Source organism: Leptodactylus fuscus, chromosome 2 (assembly GCF_031893055.1).
Source record: "Leptodactylus fuscus isolate aLepFus1 chromosome 2, aLepFus1.hap2, whole genome shotgun sequence".
Lineage (NCBI taxonomy): Eukaryota > Metazoa > Chordata > Amphibia > Anura > Leptodactylidae > Leptodactylus > Leptodactylus fuscus.
In genome coordinates, this window is record NC_134266.1 from 180,306,073 (window position 1) to 180,326,319 (window position 20,247).

At 40.5% G+C, this 20,247-nt stretch overlaps 1 protein-coding gene across 1 annotated transcript in view; it reads right to left on the minus strand.

Annotated features, from left to right (window-relative positions):
* Positions 1 to 240: 240 nt before the first annotated feature.
* The window catches only part of CUL4A (cullin 4A), a 44,682-nt gene continuing 24,675 nt past the window's right edge, over positions 241 to 20,247 (minus strand). The window contains exons 14-21 of the mRNA XM_075265239.1: positions 18,749 to 18,859; positions 17,064 to 17,149; positions 14,644 to 14,751; positions 14,010 to 14,123; positions 13,073 to 13,178; positions 5,579 to 5,751; positions 5,342 to 5,494; positions 241 to 1,481 (exon numbers count right to left, since the gene is read on the minus strand). Of these exons, the coding sequence (XP_075121340.1) occupies positions 1,386 to 1,481; positions 5,342 to 5,494; positions 5,579 to 5,751; positions 13,073 to 13,178; positions 14,010 to 14,123; positions 14,644 to 14,751; positions 17,064 to 17,149; positions 18,749 to 18,859 (947 nt within the window). The 3' untranslated portion in view covers positions 241 to 1,385. The remainder of the gene's footprint in view (positions 1,482 to 5,341; positions 5,495 to 5,578; positions 5,752 to 13,072; positions 13,179 to 14,009; positions 14,124 to 14,643; positions 14,752 to 17,063; positions 17,150 to 18,748; positions 18,860 to 20,247) is intronic.

Genomic DNA, 20,247 nt, shown 5'->3' on the forward strand with positions numbered 1-20,247 from the left:
GTCCTATTCCTGACCAATTTGTAGTCCGGGCTCATTCATTAAAGTGTAAGTGTGCATGTTATGCATGGACGGCACACAGATGCTGTCCGTTCCATTGTTTTCACCAACCTGTACATGCACATGGACATGTACATGTAGCCCTATTACAATAAAATGTAAAAGTGGAATGGGAATACTATTGTCTTCCACCTGACAGTATACATATTCATTACATTCTATATAAATATAGACAGACAATCGTGCCTTAAATAATTTTATTAGCAAATGCAAATACCCATATCTTTTTACATTGTTTACAGTGTACAAATGTCCTCATTCAAATGTCATTTACGCTTAGAAATTGCATATTGAAAGCTCTTCTGAGAACGGCAGCAATAACTTATTTGTGGTGAGGCTTTTCTTTCAGAAACCCACCTAAGTGCTCCGACAGGAATGATTAATTAAGGTCAATTACATCTCAAGGCAGCAATAACGTCACTACATTGTATGTGCAATGGTAAGAGACCTGTAAGACGAGCAGCCAGAATGCTCTAGTGCAGTAATAGGAGTGACCTTGATTAATCACCCACCCTAGTAATCTTTACCAATGGCTATTTGCAGTGTTATGACATCAGAATGAGACAATGGCAAGTCAGTTGCTGTCCCAGGTGCGGATGTTTCGATTCGACCAGAGAAAAGAAATCATTACATTTTACATTACAAATGAAAGTTGGGCAGAATCACTGGTTTATATGTTTATCAGCACACAGACATGGAAAAGTTATGTCACATGTCAGAGATTGTCCAGAAATAAAGTAACTGACATTGAAAGCCGAAATGGTTCACCCTACATGAAACATGGAGTAAACGCGAGCAGCACTGCGCCACATAATGGCTTTATTATGCCAACAGTCTCCCAAATTTCTCATATACTTTTGAGGATTAGACTATAAGGTAGGTGCTCAGCATTACAGCCAAGATATACAGTTGCTAGATAACTTGTAGGTCTGTATTTAAGAATACAAAGTATATAATCGCTGGGTCTCCTGCACTGTAATTCTTCTACAGCCGGTACTAAGGATTGCAGCATTCAGGGCCTATCTGTTGTTGCAGTGGTGATGTGTGTGACAAGCCAAAACAATATGGTAGAGTATGAAAGGAATAAAGTATGTCACTGCAGTCTGGGGAAACCAAAGTCTACATGTTATTATGCTTTTATGCCACAACTCATAAAACATCCTTTAAACAGTCACACAAACAAAAACATTATTATCTAAAATGCTAGTTGAATATTACTAAGGTTTATTGATACGGGGGTGTCAAACAACTGCTGTGTTAAGCTTGCCAATAAACCTTAGGTGAGCACTCTACTTCTTTATCACACTACAGCCGCTGCATTAGGTTCCTCATGCCAGGTAATGGTACTGCTTTGAGTTTTCTTTGTCCCTTTCCATGTAGTCTCGATCAATTAATGATTCAATCCTCTTCTTCAGGTCTCCAGGCTGGAAAAGCAATGTAAAAAAGAAGATTCAGTTTCTTCCCTTTTTTAATTTTTTTTTCTTTTTAACAGCACCCCTTTTTGCGTGACCGCCCATAACAAAGTGTCAGCCACAGACATTCTATAAGAGCATTCTTGTGGATTTGGGAAATACAGATGAAAGAAATTTAGTTAAAAAAAAAAAATACTGAATTTTCTTAAAACATGACATGGGAAAAGTATTTTTTAACTAAGCACATCCTTGCGTAGCCTTTAGAAAGTCTATTCCACACCTACCTTTTGTATGTAAATCACCTCAGTGGTTTTTGAATGAGCCTGGTTTTATTCATATGCTAATTAGCCTGTCGGTGCACCCCGGAAGTCTCATTGTGCACCCTCTGCCTATGGTTTCCTATGTATGTGTACAGCACAGGTGGCTGCTAATGATGACTTCCTGTTTCCTGCTTGCACACACACATAGCAGATAATAGCAGAGAGGAGTGCTGCTGGGAAATTCCTGTGCTGGCTGAAAGCTCATTAGAATATGAATAAAAAAGGGCTCATTCAAAAACCACTGAGGCAATTTACAAAGAAAAAGTGAGTGTGGAATAGCCTTTCTAAAGCCTATGCAAGGATGTGATTAGTTAAAAATGACTTTTCCCAATGATAGACCCCCTTTAACTCACTGTTTATAATTTCATGTTCCTAATCTGTTCCCACTCTGTGCCATACATACAGTTAACACTCAGCACCGTAATAAAAGTAGATACAGAATAATAATACAGTAATACAGAAGCTGTACCTGCAGCATTACATCCTGCTCTTGGCTGTGTTATACTGCCAAGGGCTGGGACTAGCCGCCGGAGTCGAAAGATACTCGGATTAACTCCCTGGATGCTGTGATCATTAGCTATCACGGCATCCAGGGGGCAAGATTGTCCCCCGTCACCCCTCAGACTCCCCATGACTGCCTATAAATAGTTCCCATAGGAACTAATGTGCAATGTTCTGAAATCCTATGTATTGCAGGATATTGCACTGAGGATCTGAGATTCCATCTTCAAGTCCTCTTGTGGGATATGTAAAAAAAACCCACAAACACATAGTAAATACACACAAAAATAAAAAACACAAAGTTAAAAAAACCCACCCTTATATTTTTTTAAAAAATACATATAATATAAACAAAAGAAAATGCGCAAGCATGTTAGGTATCCCCACATGTTAAGTCCCCGCTATCCGAAAACAGTGTTATCTATCCCATATGATGTATATACCGCATAGTGCAAAACTTAGGTATTTTGGTCAAAAAGTAACAATAAAAAGTGATCAGAAAGTCATGCATACCAAACATTGGTACCATTATAAAGTACAACTTGCCCTGCAAATTAAGAGCCCTGACATATTTCCATTAACAGTACAGTAAAAAAAAAAAGTTATAGGTGTCCGAATACGATGAACCCAGGAAAATAGTTCATTTTCAGAAAGTGACATTATATTTGTAAAAGCAGTAAAACGTAATAAAATTCAATATAAATATGGTTTAATTGTAACGACCCGCTGGACAAAGCCACCATGTCTTTTTTTATTGCAGAGATAATGCAATAATTGTGTATTTCCCATGTTCCCCCCCAAAAAGTAACTAAATGCTAAACGAAAAATTATATGTATCCCAAAATGGTGACAAATGAAGGTACAACTTGCCATGCAAAGAATAAGCCCTCAAATAGCTATGTCCACAGAAAAATGAAAAAGTTATAACTTTTTGAAGACGGGGAGGGGAAATCTGAAAACAGTCACCGAGCATTAACGTGCTAACTACCCTGCGTCCTTAAGGGGTTAATCTATGGACTGATGCATCTTCTGCCTGGTCAATTCCCTTGTCCTTTCTGGAGTTGACTGTACGATACAGCTGTTGGTCAAACGCTCTTTTGGCTTACAGTTATCTTGCCAGACTTCCAAATTATAATCTAAACATGAATGCTCAGTGTGGCAAATTCTATAGAATCGGGCAACTGAAATCCTACTGTGTTATACTAATTTACCATCAGACATCTATCATCACAGCAGAGCCCGGTCTCAGCCAAAACTTTCAACGTGTTGTAGTCTACAGTTTTTTTCCATTATCAAGACTTATCCTCTATGTGATTGTAGCTGTGATGCATATGCTTAACCATTACTGCATGGACCCGTAGGGGGCTAATGGAAATAGCTGAGTCCAGCACTCTCCTAATAGGAAATAGACCGGTGATCACATGCACCATTTCATAAGGGATCCTGTTATCATGAGCTATGAAGGTTCAAGTAGTTGGAAATACAACTATTTGTGGGGAAACCCTTTAAAGTGTCAATTTCAGACTGCAAATCTCTGTAATTTAATATGCCGTATTTTCCGGCGTATAAGACGACTGGGCGTATAAGACAACCCCCAACTTTCCAGTTAAAATATAGAGATTGGGTTGGGATATACTCACTGTATAAGACTACTCCTCTTCTGTGGGGTACCTCTTTTTAATGCATACTTACCCCTTGGCATACTCTTTAATGTTTTTTTATTTGCTTTCCAGTCCCAAATAGAGATCAGCGAATAGGAATGAATGGAAGCGGCCGAACACCAAGTGGCGCCGGTCGCCTCCATTCATTCCTATGGAGCGAGGTATTCGAAACTATAGTTTTGAATACTATTTGCTCATCTCTAGTCCTGAACCATCTTCTAGTCCTGAACCATCTTTTATGTAAAGGAGGGTTCACACTACCACCACTGTCCACCCTGGGATTTCCGCTCTAAACCCTGGAGAAACTGGACAGGCGGCGGCTTGCCAGCGGTCTGCTTTACAAGCCATTTATTTGAATGGGTTGTATAGCAAACCGCCGATGTCCGTATGCGTCCTCTCCGCCTGGATAACCGTTTTTTTTTTGTTTTTTTTTTTGCACGGACAATCTGGCGGGGCCAGATTTACCATAGATATACCATTTTGGGGAATGTCTATTGCTTAGATCACCTTTTATTTAAATTAGAGGCGAAACAGTGAAAGTAAAAGGGGTTTGGCACTTCTGATTTTGACGTTCAAAGTAGAGGAAAAATATTTTATTAGTAGACCGGGCATTTTCAGACATAGGGGTAACTAATATGTATATGTATTATAGTAGTTTTCTGCTTTTATCTGTATTCTAGGGAAAGGAGGTGATTTAGAACTTTTTTAAAATCTTATTTTTTTTTATTTTTTGTAACTATTTTTATTTGCCCCCACCTAGGGGGCTTGAACCTGCAATCATTTGATTGTAAGTCCACATACTTGTATGTACACTTGTATTGCCGTCTATGGGAGATTCTGTATCATAGACCAGCCGCGATAGTAATATTGCTATGACAGGCCTGGGAGCCTTCAGTAGGCTCCCGGCTGTCACCGGAACAGGTCGGCTCCTGCGACCTCGACGCGCAGGAGCCAGCCTGCAATTTTAAAGGTATGGGGTGGGGGGGACCCGCTCCAGGGGGTGTTTTTACACTTTGTGGACGGGAGGGGGGGTTAAGTTTTAATGCCTGGAATCAGAGTGCATTCTGATTGCGAGCATTAACATCGGGCCTCCACGTATAGCGGAGACCCGGTTACTATGGCGACCGCTCTGTAGCAGAGCTCCTCCAGCCCCTGCCCCACCGAATACCCGGCGTATAAGATGACACCTAACTTTTCAAAAAAGTTTTGGGGGTTAAAAGATCGTTTTATACGCTGGAAAACACAGGCATGTTACTAAGGACAAGTTACTAAGGACAAGCTGCCAGACATTTCACCATGTTGCTACCAACTAGAGAGGTATAACAACTAATGAGATGAAATAGCTAACAAAGAAGAATAGCAAGGAAACTTAATACGCAGCTTTATTTACCTTCACAGGGAATTTCAGCTGATTATATAACTCTGAAACCAGGAGGTTGTGTGTGAGGGTTTTTCTCATTTTCATAATGCGTACAATTGCTGCATCAATCTGGTACTGTCTGTCTTGGAAGACTCTTTCTGTTGTGGTAACCTGTTCTTCCACCTGCAAGGACATCATGGACAATAGTGATCTGCCTTATTTGTTGAGAAAATGGAGGTAAAAAACCCCAAAAAAGATAATGCTTACTGTTTCCTTCATCTGAATTTGGTTGATCTTAATTCGATATAACTTGTGCTTAAAGTCTCCATTAAAGATAAACTTGTCGCCATCTTCTACATCCTTACTCTTTGGTGTTTTGTTTAGAACTCTTGCTTTTCCACATGCGAGTGACTGTAGGGTCCGTCTCAGCTCACTATCCTCTGTCACCATAACATTAGAGAAAGGAGTAACCATGTAACTCTGCAGTATTAATAACGGTGTACTGAAGACTGTATAGGACGGACACATCCTCTCTATCTACGTTGTATCAGACTGTGTTATATACTTCCTACTATGCATTAAAGGGATCCTATCACTCAGACACAATTTTTTCTAGGTACCATGTCATCTTCTCTGCACCACCGTCCGCCTACAAGCCCAGTTTTTCTGGGTATGCAAATTAGCTCTCTTGCAGCACTAGGGGCGGGCCCCAGCACTCAAACAGCACTGGGGGCGTCCCCAATGCTGCGACAGAACTCTCTCCAGCGCTGCCTCCATCTTCGTCAGCAGCGTCCTCTACTTCCGGTGGTGGCTTGTAACTTCTAGGCCTTGGGGCTTGGGCAGAGCAGACTGCGCATGCCCACAGGCCACGAGAAAATGGCCGCTTGCACAGTATTATAAGCGGCCATTTTCTTGTAGCCTGTGGGCATGCGCAGTTTGCTCTGCCCAAGGCCTAGAAGTTACAAGTCACCGCCGGAAGTAGAGGACGCTACTGACGAAGATGGAGGCGGCGCTGGAGAGAGTTCTGTCGCAGCATTGGGGATGCCCCCAGTGCTGTTTGAGCACTGGGGCCCGCCCCTAGTGCTGCGAGAGAGCTAAATTGTATACCGAGAAAAAAATGGGCTTGCAGGCAAACGGCGACGTGGAGAAGGCGATGAAAGGTAGGAGAAGAATAGCTTTTCTTAAGGCTATTCCGACATGGTACCTAGAAAAAATTGTGTCTGGATTGATAGGATCCCTTTAAAGCTAAATAATGTGCATAACTGCACAGTTAAAGGAATAATAAAACTAGATATGAATACTAAAACAGGCAAAAGAATCTGTCAGTCTGTAGGATGACCCTAACAAAAAGAAATCCTGCAGAGAACAAAGGGGTTGTATACTTCACCCAGAGTAACCCCCAAAGAAGATTCTAAAATTCTGCATAAGAGAGGGAAACTTCATCAAAAAATGTGTTTGGGTCACTGATTATAAAATTGCAATAAATATGTAACCTGTGCTATTACTGCTAAAAACAGACAACAGCTGAAGGACACTTGCTTATACAATATATGCGTTCCTAAGATAACACATAAAAATTGAGAGTCTTCAGTAGTTGATTCCTTTTAATTGCTGACTAAAAAGATGATGACAAATAGCAAGCTTTCCAGACTACGTAGGTGTCGTCATCAGGCATGTTATAACACAGAATCTGAAGAGTCATATTTTCATACACAAAAGGGCATAAGAACATATTAAACCAAAAGGGGTGTGGTCCAAAACAAAAATGTGTAGGTTAACCGGTTAAGGACCGCCGTACGTAAATTTACGGCCTGCGGTCCAGGTACCTAAAGACCGGACTATTGTAAAAATACGTCCTGTCTTTAGGTACCTATTTCACGGGGGGAGGGGTGCGGGGGGGACAGGGGTTAGGTGTTACTAACACCTAACCCCTTCCTCAATAACGTCCAGTCGGAACTGAGTCCGACTGGACGTTTTAACCCTTTCGATCGCGCCGTGAAACATCACGGCGCGATCGAAAGGCATCCGCCAGCAATTGAATCAGATCGGCACCCCCCGCGGCGAGATCGGAGGGTGCCGATAGCAGTAAAAGGTAGTCTGGGGTCTGGCCAGTGACCCCAGACTGCCCGAAGCCCCCACATACCTGGTGATCCTGCCAGAACTTCTGATGTCAGGCTGTGCGTCTACACAGCCTGACATCCTGCTACGGAATGCCATGTGGGACACCTGCATGCTGTGTCTCACATGGCATTCTATATCAGCAAAGTATTGCTGATTGAAGTGTCCTAAATGGACACATGAAAAAGTAAAAAAAAATGAAAAAAAAAATAAAATGAAGTGTATGAAAAAAATTAATAAAGTTATAAAGCTCAAAAATCCCTTTTTCTCAATAGAAAATGAATTATATAAAAAAAAAAAAACTAAAAAGTAATAAAAACAATGCATATTTGGTATTGTCGCGTCCGTAACAATCTGTACAATAAAACTGAAATAATACTTAATGTACACGGCGAACGCCGGAAAAAAAACCCGGAAAAAACTCGCCGGAAGTAATGATTTTTCGCCATCTCTCCATACAAAATATGCTATAAAAAGTGATTAAAAAGTCATATGCATCCGACAACAGTACCAATAAAAAGCGCAGGTTGTCCCGCAAAAAATAAGCCCTCAACTAACTCTGTCAACCGAAAAATAAAAATGTTACGCCTCTTAGAAGATGCGATGCAAAAAACATTGATTTATGTCCCCAAATGTGTTTTTCCTCTGCAGAACTAGTAACACATAAAAAAAATAATATAAATGAGGTATCGCCGTAACCGTACCGACCCGCAGAATAAAGGGAACATGTTACTTATACTGTACGCTGCATGGTGTAAAATTAAAAAAGTAAAATTCAATGCCAGGATTGATTTTTTTTTTTTTTAAATCCAGCAAAAAAGGGTTAATAAAATGTATTCAATAAGATATAGACACCCAAAAATGGTGTCATTACGAAATGCATCTCATCCCGCAAAGAATAAGCCCTTATATGGCCACGTCACCAGAAAAATAAAGAAAATATAGCATCTCACAAAGTGAAGACAAAAACGCTCAAAAATTGCCAAATTATTAGAACACAACTGGCTGCGTCAGGAAGGGAATATATAAGCTGTGTGAGCGAATGTCAGGGGACATCCCAGATTTACAGCTTATGAGGGAAAAGACACCAGAAGTGACCCCCAGAGTGACCCCCAGAGTGACTCCCCCAATCATAGGAGCTACGGGGACATAGTAGGGAATTTGGTGTCCCCAATGCCCTCCGCACCGCTTATACATTCCCTCTTCGCCATCCGCTGTGCAGTCACGTCCGGGATACTAATACTCACTACACCCACTGATAAATTCTTTGAGGGGTGCAGTTTTCAAAATGGGGTCACTCCTGGTACCCCATGGAATCCACTTTTCTGGTACCTTACAGGCTCTACAAACATGACATGGCGTCCAGATACCAAACATCTGACTCTGTATTCCAAAAGCCGCATAGCGCTCCTTCCCTTCTGCGCCCTGCTGTGCCCAAACTGCAGTTTATGACACATGTATGACACATGTATGACACTGGTGTACCCCGGATAACGGACATAATGTCATATGTGGGTATAAACTGATATTAGGACACAGCCGGACACAGAAGGGAAGAAGGGTCATTTGGTTTTTGGAGCGCAGACGGTTTGGTTTTTGGATGCCATGACACTTTTGTAGAGCTGAAACGCTAGTAAAGTGGAATCCCCTGATATGAGACGTTATTTTGGAAACTACACCCCTGAAGGATTTCTCCAGGGGTACAGAGAGCATTTTTAACCCCCAAGTGTTGCTATAACTTATTATCCATAAATGAATACGAAGCTGATTGTGAGAGGTGAAAATGACCATTTTTCCAGGAATACGTCCTTTCAGTGCGTAATATGTTGTGCCCACCTTGTATCAGAGATGAACGCTCTAAAAGCTGTTGTGCCTGGGATACCCGTTTAACAGTTTTTGGAGTGTCTCTGCTGACATAAGTCGGGCACAACATGTTGCACACTGAAATGGCAAATCTGTAAAATTTTCATTTTTAACTTCTCTATCAGTTGCGATTTCATTTCTGGAAACTAAATAAATGCAACACTCAAGGGTTAAAAATTCTCGCTACACCACTTGATAAATCCCATCAGTGGGGTAGTGTCCAAAATGGGGTGACATGTCTGCGGATTCCACTTTATTGGCAATTCAGGGGCTTTGCAAAAGTGGCATGACGTCCAAAAACCAAACTGTGCTCCAAAAACCAAAATAGCGCTCCTTCCCTTCTGTCCCCGGCTGTGTCCAAACAGCCATTTCTACCCACATATGGTATTAAGTCCGTTATCCGGGGTACACCAGTGTCATACATGTGGGCATACACTGCTATTTGGGTACCCAGCAGGGTGCAGATGTGAAGGAGCGATATGTGCTTTTGGAGTGCAGATTTAGATTCTTCGTTTTTGGACACCATGTCACATTTGCAGAGACCCTAAAATTGCCCCTACAAAATGGGGTCACTTCTTGGTGAATTCCAGTTTACTGGAACCTCCAGGGCTCTGCAAAAACATCATGGCGCCCAGAGGGTCCCTCTAAATCTGTACCCCAAAAGCTAAAACGCACAGTGGTCCTTCCCTTCTGAGCCCTGCTGTGTGCCCAAGCAGCAGTTTACACCCACATATATAATTTTTTGACCCCCGGGATGGCCCACTTAATAGTTTTAGGAGTGCAGGTCTCTGACAACACAAAGTGGGTGCAACGTATTGGGCACCGAAATGGCATATTTTTAAAAATTTCAATTTTCATTTTGTACATTAATTTTTGGGAAGCATTTTAGGCTCAAAATGATAATACCCCTTGATACATTCCTTGACAGGTGTAGTTTCTAAAATGGGGTCACTTTTGAGGGGTTTCCATTGTATTGATACTTTAGGGGCTCTGCAAATGCGACATGGCCCCTGAAAACTATTCCAGCAACATCTGCCCTCCAAAATCCAAATAGCGTCCTTTCCATTCTGAGCCCCACCATGTACCCATACAGCAGATTATGGCCACATATGGGATATTGCCGTGTTCAGAAGAAATTGTGTAACAAACTGTGGGGGGCTTTTAATTCTTAAACTATTTACAAAATTAAAACTATGGCGCTAAATGGACGATTTATTGTGAAAAAAAAGTAATTTTTTATTTTCACGTCCCAATGTTAATAAAATCTGTGAAACACCTGTGAGGCCAAAATACTCACTCTACCCCTAGACAAATTCTATGAGGGGTGTAGTTTCCAAAATGGGGTCACTTATAGGGGGTTTCCACTGTATTGGTACTTTAGGGGCTCTGCAAATGCGACATGGGACCTGAAAAATATTCCAGCAAAATCTGCCCTCCAAAAGCCAAATAGCCCTCTTTCCATTCTGAGCCCCGCCATGTTCCCATACAGCAGATTATGACCACATATGGGGCATTTCTGTGTTCAGGAGAATTTGTGTAACGAACTTTATGGAGCTTTTTCTCCTTTATCCTCTTGTGAAAATTAAAAATTTGGGGCTAAATTGACAGTTTGTTGGAAAAAAAGTAATTTTTCATTTTCATGGCCCAATGTTAATAAAATCTGTGAAACAGCTGTAGGGTCAAAATGCTCACTCTACCCTTTAATATGTTCTGTGGGGGGTATAGTTTCCCAAATGGGGTCACTTTTAGGGGGTTTCCACTGTATTGGTACTCTAGGGGCTCTGCTAATGCGACATGGCACCTAAAATTATTCCAGCAAAATCTGCCATCCAAAAGCCAAATAGCGCTCCTTCCATTCTGAGCCCCGCCATGTTCCCATACAGCAGATTATAGCCACATATGGGGTATTGCCGTGTTCAGGAGAAATTGTTTAACAAACTGTGGGGGGCTTTTACTCCTTTAACCCCTTGTGAAAATGAAAACTTTGGAGATAAAGTGACATTTTAGTAATTTTTCATTTACACATCCCAATGTTAGTAAAATCTGTGAAACAACTGTAGGGTCTAAATGCTGACTATACCCCTTGATGAATTCTGTGAGGGGTGTGGATTCTAAAATGGGGTCACTTTTGGGGGGTTTCCATTGTTTTGGTACTCTAGGGTCTCTGCAAATAAGGCATGGCGCTGAAAATTATTCCAGAAAAATCTGCTGTTCAAACACCCAGTGTCGCTCCTTCCCTTCCATGCACTGCCGTGTGCCCAAAAATCAGTTTACACCCACATGTGGGGTATTTCTGTGCACGGGAGAAATTGCACAATAAACTGTCAGATGCATTTTCTCCTTTAACCCTTTGTGAATGTGTTAATTTTGGGTCTAAATGAATGTATTAGTGAAAAATAATGAAATGTCTAAATTTCACTGCCATATTATTTTTATTCTTATGAAATGCTTAAAGGGTTAACAAACATCCCAAATGCTGTTTTGAATAATTTGAGGGGTGCAGTTTTGAAAATGGGGTAATTTATGGGGGTTTCTATTATACAGGCCTTTATAATTACTTTCAGAACTGAAGTGGTCCCTAAAAAATTGGTTTGGAGAATTTTCTTGTAAATCTGGAAAATTGCTGTTACACTTGTAAGCCTTGTGACGTCCAAAATAAATTAAAAGACAATCAAAAGATGATGCCAATATAAAGCAGAGATATGGGAGATAATATTTTTTCATGTATTTGGATGGTATGACTATCTGCCTGAAAAGCAGAGAATTTCACATTTTGAAAATTGCAATTTTTTTCAAATTTCCATCAAATTTCCTAGTTTTTTTTTATAAATAAATGAAAAAATATTGATTAGTGTTTACCACTAACATGAAGTATAATGTGTTACGAGAAAACAATCTCAAATTCATTTGTGTAAGTTAAAGCGTCTCAAAGTTATTGCCATTTAAAGTGACACATGTCAGTTTTGAAAAAAGAGGCCTGGTCTTTAACATACTTTTGGGCCTGGTCCTTAACCGGTTAAAAACTTTTATTGGAACCTTATGAATGGATATATATATGGCTTGCATCCTCTTCCTAGTTGGGAATTGATACTTACTTACCTTACATCTAAGGAAGTCCATTTAGAACTGAAACAACCTAGATTGCTAACTAGATGACTCCAGCCCCGTCATACTCCTTGTCTGGAGCAGCGGTGCCCGCTGAGTGTGCTGGTTGGTCACCACTGACAGGGGGCAGAGCCTGATATGTGTCAGCCTTTAAAAAGACCGGCTCATGCAGCTGACAAGCGTCGGCCACACTAAGTACTGGAGGCTACCACACGGCCTCCAGGAACTGTGGTTGTAACCGCAACTCCATCTGTTAAGGTTCCAATAAAAGTTATATTTTAACCTGCACATTTTTGTTTTGGACTACACCCCCTTTGGTTTAATTTAAAATGATTCTGGTGTTTCAGTTAACACCTCTGAAGGGCATAAGAACATAGTGGTAAATGACACAAGTGATGTAAAACAGTGCTATTACTAGAAGGAGTAATCATCTATAGAAGGAAAGATTGTAGCTGTTCTTACATAAAGAGAGTGGAAATTTTATTGCCCCCCCCCGGTTGTGATACCCTCACTAGATCTTATGTCCTTTTGTGTACAGATACGTGACTCTTCAGATACTGTGTTATAACATATCCTAGGACCTAAGTAGCCTTTAAAGCAGATGGCCATTAGAACCCTTTAATGGCTCATATGGGACAAAGATACATTTTTTTTTACTCAGAAACTGTCTCTCACCTATTCCTGTAGCCAGTTTAATTTCTTCAAAGCTGAATTCATCTCCTTCATTGAACATGAGTAGCACCAGCGTTTGAAACAAAGAAACCTGAAGCTCTTTTTTCTCCTACAAATTCCCCAATCCCCCAAAAGAAAAGAAAAAGAAAAAGAAGAAATAGAAGTAATTAAAGAGGTTTTCAGGACATTAAATTTGATGACTATCCATCTGACTCCTAGCACCCACATGACTAGTTCATTAAAAGGGTGATGGAGCTCCAGAATTGGCAAGTTGTATACGCTGTTTAGTGGACATGAACCATTCTGAATTCTTCGCTTTGCCTGTTCTGGATTGCCAAGGCATCTTCAATCAGCTGAGCGTGGGCTTCCAAGAGTGAGACATCCCCTAATCTGAATATATTCAAATCCCAGTAAACCATTTTAAATTGTCAATTGCTGTTTACAACCAGCAAAATGTCTGCCAGTGGAAAAAAGGCTCTTCTTAGCATTAGCAGATTTATAGTGTTAACAACTAATTTCAGAAAGGATGTCTGCTACGGCAACTTCATGAAATCTTTTCGTACAAATTTATTTTTAGATAGCTCAGCTTGAGAAACTTGTTTGACCAATCGTATGACTAAGCTGTGGTTAAACCAACAAGATGCAATAAGCGTCATGTGACATGACTTTTACTCTGAATTCAGTCGCTGGTAAAAATGGAGCCTGTTCATTTATGTAGCAATAGCACTTTGACTTCTACTACCTCTAAACGCCCCTTTAACAAGTCAGATACACATTTATCCTGCTGAAACCTTTACCACAGCAGCATAAAGAATCATATAATAAAAAAAGCCAAGCAAATTGCAGGCAAGTTCATTTGTGCAGGAGGATACCAACACAAAACCTAAAAAACCCACATGAAACCATGAAGCAAGCATATACAAGAAAAGCAAACACTAACTTGTTTAAACTCTGCCTTTAATACTGCGTGCCCCAGGGTGGACTGCCACTGAAGTCTTCTGCCACTGTGTTTTCCAAGATAAAAGGTCTTAAATATTTCCTGAAGTTTTACCATCTGAAAGAAGAAAATGTACAGAATAAACTATAGACTTGACAATGTGAATAAACAATGAGTTTTATAAGAAACTTTTACAGAACTACAAATACAGTTTCTACAAGCAGATGTATAAAAGGTGTAAATGAGAAGTACCGACAACTCGTATATTAGGGCATGTTCACACTATTTATCATCAATGTGGCTTTTGGTGTGTATTGTGTGCCAAAATGCAATCTACATCAGTGCTGTAGTTTGTAGATGAATATGTACATTATGGGGAAAAAAAGGTACCAAACTTGATAAAGTTTCTGCAAATAGCCACATGTGGGTTATCTCCATGCATGGGGGTGACCAGCATGTAGATGTGCACCAGGCAAGCCGCAGCATTTCTTTCGCTGTCTGAACATGCCCTTAGAAACTTGGTTCTCTATCTTAGAAATGATTCATTCAAACAGGAAGGTTTAACATATCATATGAAAATACTGTATATACAAGAGAAAAAGTTGTTTATAATAGAGAAATCTTTATGCTTGCTTACCTCTGCTGGTAAGTGGACATCCATTGGTGTATAGGTTGGCCAGTAACCCATTGTTAGAATATTGACTGTCAAGTCTATATTGCCGGGGTCACTGTGATTCTGCATATACTGTAGACAAAATACCACATCATTTATCTCTCATTCTTCTTATGCTTATATTTAGTACTGTAATGGCATAATGGCTCTACAAGGCCCCTTAACACTAAGCTGCAACATATTAAAGGAACACGATCCGAGACAGAATAAAGGTTTCCAGGTACTAAGAGATTTCATTTTAGAACACACATGCTAAAATAAACAGAGAAGCCAATGAAAACTTACACACATGCTGGATTTCACATCTGCTAACTGTACAGACAGTGTGCACTAAAAGTTGACCATCACTTTAACCCATTAACAACCAGGTTTGTGTGAACCTTAAAGGAGCAGGTATTATTATTATTATTATTGTTTTTCAAATCACTGCTTTCAAAGAGCCTTAAGGTTTTATTTTTCCGTCCACATATTGTACGACGTTATGAAAGAGGACCTTTCATCACTTGGGGCAAACGCGGTTTTATATACCGCTAGAAAGTCGACAGTGCACTGAATTCAGCGCACTGTCGGCTTTGAAGATCAGTGCCGGTACCGTAGCTGTTCACAGTCAGAAGGGACATTCCTCCTCACCGCTCTCACAGTACAGCGCCATAAACGCTGCTGTGAGGTAGGGCGTTCCTGACTGTCAGGAACGCCCTTCTGACGGTGAAGAGCTACGGTACCGGCACTGATCGTGAAAACCGACAGTGCACTGAATTCAGCGCACTTTCAACTTTCTAGCAGTATATAAAACCGCATGTGCCCCAAGTGATGAAAGGTCCTCTTTAACTCAGTTATAGCGTACTATAAATATTCCTTGGGAGCAGCCAGAGAAGGGACAGAGGTTGGAGCGGTAGTCAGCAGAGAGGGAGTTGCTGATGGATGACATCAAGTTTAGCAAGGGAAGAAACTGACTAAAAGTCTATTTTGTTAATAAAGCATATGTTGTCTGTTCCCAGTTTAGCACTGGGCCTGGTGTCTGCCCGGGTTTGCCAGGTGCTGACGCCTGCGCTGCCCAAAAATCTTCAACTGATAATCTATCCTAATGAGAGGACATCTCTTTATAAGTCCCAGAAAACCCCTTTAAAGGGGCTCTATCAGCAAAATCATGTTGCTAGAGCCCCACATATGCGTGAATAGCCTTTAAAAAGGCTATTCAGGCACCGTAAATGTTATATTAAACTACTCCCCCCCCCCGTTTTAAAATAATAACCTAAAAAAGAATGTGCTCTACTTACGGATCGTGCACGCTGGGCGGGCATTCAGGGTGTGTCTTCATCTTCGTCCACACCTCTTCTTCCTCCGATGTCTTCGGGTCCCGTCCTCCTCCGGCGCTTGCTCGCGGACACTGATAAAAAAAAAAAATAGCCTGGGTGCATGCGCAGTAGCTGTAGTAGAAGCCGCGTGCTACTGCGCATGCGCCCAAGCTATTTTTTTTTTTATCAGTGTCCGCGAGCAAGCGCCGGAGGAGGACGGGACCCGAAGACATCGGAGGAAGAAGAGGCAGGGAAGAAGATGAAGACACACCCTGAATACCCGCCCAGGGTGCACGTTCAGTAAGTAGAGCACATTCTTTTTTAGGTTATTATTTTAAAACGGGGGGGTTGTTTAATATAACTTTACCGATGCCTGAATAGCCTTTTTAAAGGCTATGCACGCATATGTGGGGCTCTAGCAGCATGATTTTGCTGATAGAGTCCCTTTAAGCTCAGGCAGAGCATAATAGTAATTTTAAAATTGCACACTAAGGAGCCTTTACAAGGCTTATACCTGCCAGAGCAACTGAACAGCTCCTGCAATTTTGTTTTGGGGAGGCTGCTATGTGATAATGCCCAAAGTGACAACTCTATTACCATTTGTGTTTCTTTCTGTATCTATGTTATGTTTCTCCCTTTTTAATAATCTTTAGCAAAATCTGCATATACCAAGCATGAGCGCAGCTGTCTACTTTCTCATGTAAGGCAAAGGATCTATCAGAAATCGCTGGATAAAAAAGTCCTGCAAGTCCACCCATTTCAGTTTAAAGAATGGACATCCGACAGTCCCCACAATAGTCAATACAGCTCTGTTCTTTTAGTCTGTCTATGTGGGACAGGTCAGCCTTGTAAAGTAGCATAAACAAAATAATAACAGGATTTAGATTTGACTATAGTTATTAAGTCTCTGCATTGATATTCTGTTAAACCATGTAATACTTTGATACTGTCCTCAAAATATAAAGCTCAGTTAAAGAAAAAAAATTGCTAAAAAGTTATTATCATTTACAGTTTATTATGATGCCTATACAATATTCTATGCAGATTACTAACTATTTGGAAAAAGTTTTAAAAAACACTTGAGTTTACCTGCTTGAATTGTATCATAACATCTTTTGATAGTTCCATGTCTTTAAACATCCCCTCCAATTTACTAGTAAATGCTGCGCCGCACTCTACAAGTAGAAGAATAACAGGAAGGAAAATAACAATAAATTCTTAAGATAGGTATATCCTTGTCGGTCACATTAAAAAGTTTGGGTATCAGGGCTTAGAAATTTTGATTCAAAGTAAAATTTCATTTCACAACAAACTCAAATCTATTAAGGAAAAATATAATCGATCCCAACCACTCCCTGTGTGCACATATTATCATATAAGTCTTCTCTTAGCCGAAACGCCACATGTAATGTGCTTTTTGGGACAGAATAGTCTTTCTTCTTTACAACATTGTGACAATATGCACCGACTGCCTCATTTGCATATCGATTCTATGGTCTCATACCCCCCCCCCCCCCCACACACACACATCTTCAGCAGTCACATATATAACAGTGGAAGGACATACACTATAATGGTATACTGTTTATCACAGTATAGCACTCACTAAAGTGGTGATGTCAGTTGAATATGCTTGGTATGGTGGTAGACTCCCTTATAACAATCTTATTGATGGCAGTCAGCTGTAAGGACATAGTGGAGACTCTTGATACAGTATGTTTCACATGACTACAGTTTTAGGCATATTGCACATGGTATTGTTATCAGTAAGTGTACTCGTATATGTAACTGTTCTAGGAGTAACAAATTAGATCTGCATTGGAAAAGTAGGGCATAAGAGGTGTAGCCAAGCTTGTCATTAATTTTAAGCGCACTTCAGATTATAAAACCATTTTTCTTACATGAATAATATTTGTGAATATAAAGAAACTTTGTTATCTTAATCCGTTTCCTTTTTCCACATATTAAGCAGCTCTTTTCCTCTATATCTTTACAGTAGTCTTATCTGGAAGGCAGAGCTGTGTCAAAATGGTTCCCTCACAAGGTACAAGAGTGTATCAGCTGTACCAATAAATGTGCCTTTTCCGGCCGATTCCTCTTCAATCTCCCTAATATGTAAAAACTAATTCCACTAGATAAATGGAGAAGGAAACATATCTCTTAAATATGATATATTAAGAATAGAGATGAGCGAGTACTATTCGAAACGGCCGTTTCAAATAGCACGCACCCATAAGAATGAATGGAAGCGGCCGGCACGCAGACTTTGCTGCCGGCCAGCCACTTAACCCCCTGCGTGCCGCTGTGCCCATTCATTCCTATGGGTGCGTGCTATTCGAAATGAGAGTTTCGAACAGTACTCGCTCATCCCTAATTAAGAACTTTCTTGTAACATGACCATTTCTAAAACTATACTCAACCACACAGACAAAAGAACAAAAAAAATTACCCTGCATACAGTTTAGATGTGTCCCACAATAAAACCTTTAATCCAGCTGCACACAGACTTCCAGAAAATATGGTCCGTATATTGGCCGTATTTCATGAACTTGTAGTATCTACGTATGTCATGACTTCACCGAAGGACTACTGTCCTTTCATGTGTCATGAATAAATTATTGTGCATTAGTCCCTAGTTAAAGCAGTGACTCACAGCATCATAGATAACCAGGATACTGTGAGTCTGGGTAAAGTGCTGTCATGGAAATACAACCAATGTACAGACCGGATTTCTTGGATTGAAAAATCTTGTGCACAGCTGACTTTATACATACCATGTTTAAGTTTAGATAACATTGATTTCTCAGAGTCAACAGATGCACTTTTTCCCACCAACAGTCTTTTAGCGAGGTCTTTCTTATAAAATGCCTCAAACACATCTTTACCTGCAAGATAAATGAAAAGAATAACCTGTAATTGAAGGATAGCGCTAAATAAGATTTTGGTTATGTCACAGATACTTTTCGGTACTTTTCACATTTGTCTTATGCGTCTACAGGAGAATCCTTAAGGGCTAGTTCACACGTGAATAGGGTGTGGCGGAATTTGGTCCGGAAAAAAAAACGCATCAAGAATTAGGAAGCAGATTTTGACATTGAGGCGGTTTTTGGCAAAAACTGCCTCAAAAACCACCAGGCGGTTTTCCCCTCCAGCACAGTGAATGGACCTGAAAAAAACTTGACGGTTCTTGGCACAAACCGCGACATGGTTTTTTGCATTCCCATTCACTTGTATTGATTTCCTGAGTTGGAATCCATCTCAAGAAAGGGCATTTCGCTTCTTTTTTCCGTTAGCGGAAAAAAACCTGCTAGCGGTTTACATAGACCTCTATTGTGAGGAGGTGGATTTTGAGGAGGATTCCGTGCCAAAATCCGCCCCCTCTTGCCCCATGTGAACGGGGCCTTATAGTCAATGATGCCCTGACTTTCAACATTTCCAGCAGTCTGAATGTTAGGGCATGCTTACAAAACAGTGTTCTATTCAGTATTGTTATCCCAAAACCAGGAAAGGAATGGTAAAATTTGCACCTCATCTGTGTTTTAAATACACTGGCTTTGAGGAAATGGCCGCATTTTTTGTCTCTTGATAAAAATTATTTGGTAGGGGTGCCCTGAGGAATTTTTTTCCCCAGGATCTTAGCTTTTACACTTCTTGATATCGAAATTGCAAAATTTGTTGGAAAAGTCTTGAAATTATGAGAATCATGGATAGTTATGCCAATAATATGCAAATTATCAAAAAATACAAAGTATTCAAAGCATTGTGATTTATTCAGCATGGAGTATGAAATCCATGTGCAGAAATCCACAAAATTGCATGCTATCAGCGACATAGCTATAAGGGGTGGAAAGGCAGCAGTCTGAGTCCCGTCTCTGAGGAGGTCGGAAAGGTCCCTCTGTCATATAAAATATACCACTATTCTAAACTGTACATGGTAGGTAGATTTAAAGATCTTGCATTAGGACCCAGAAGCTTCAAGTTAACCTCACTGATGAAATGCAGAGGCTATTAATGGTTGTCTGAGGAATGTTATGTCACCCTAAATGCACTTGGGCACAGCAAACCATCAAGATTAGCTGCTGGCAGCTCCCTTTACAAATGAAAACAATGATGTCCTTAAATGTGCTAGATGGGAGAAAAGTTCAGAGAGCTGCAGGCCATCGTAGAACATTTCAGGCATGTAGGCTGCTCACTGGAACATGAGCAATATGCAGTCTGTGTGTACCTGTTGAAAACTGGATCCTGGCACACTTTGGGAGAAATGGCCGTACCA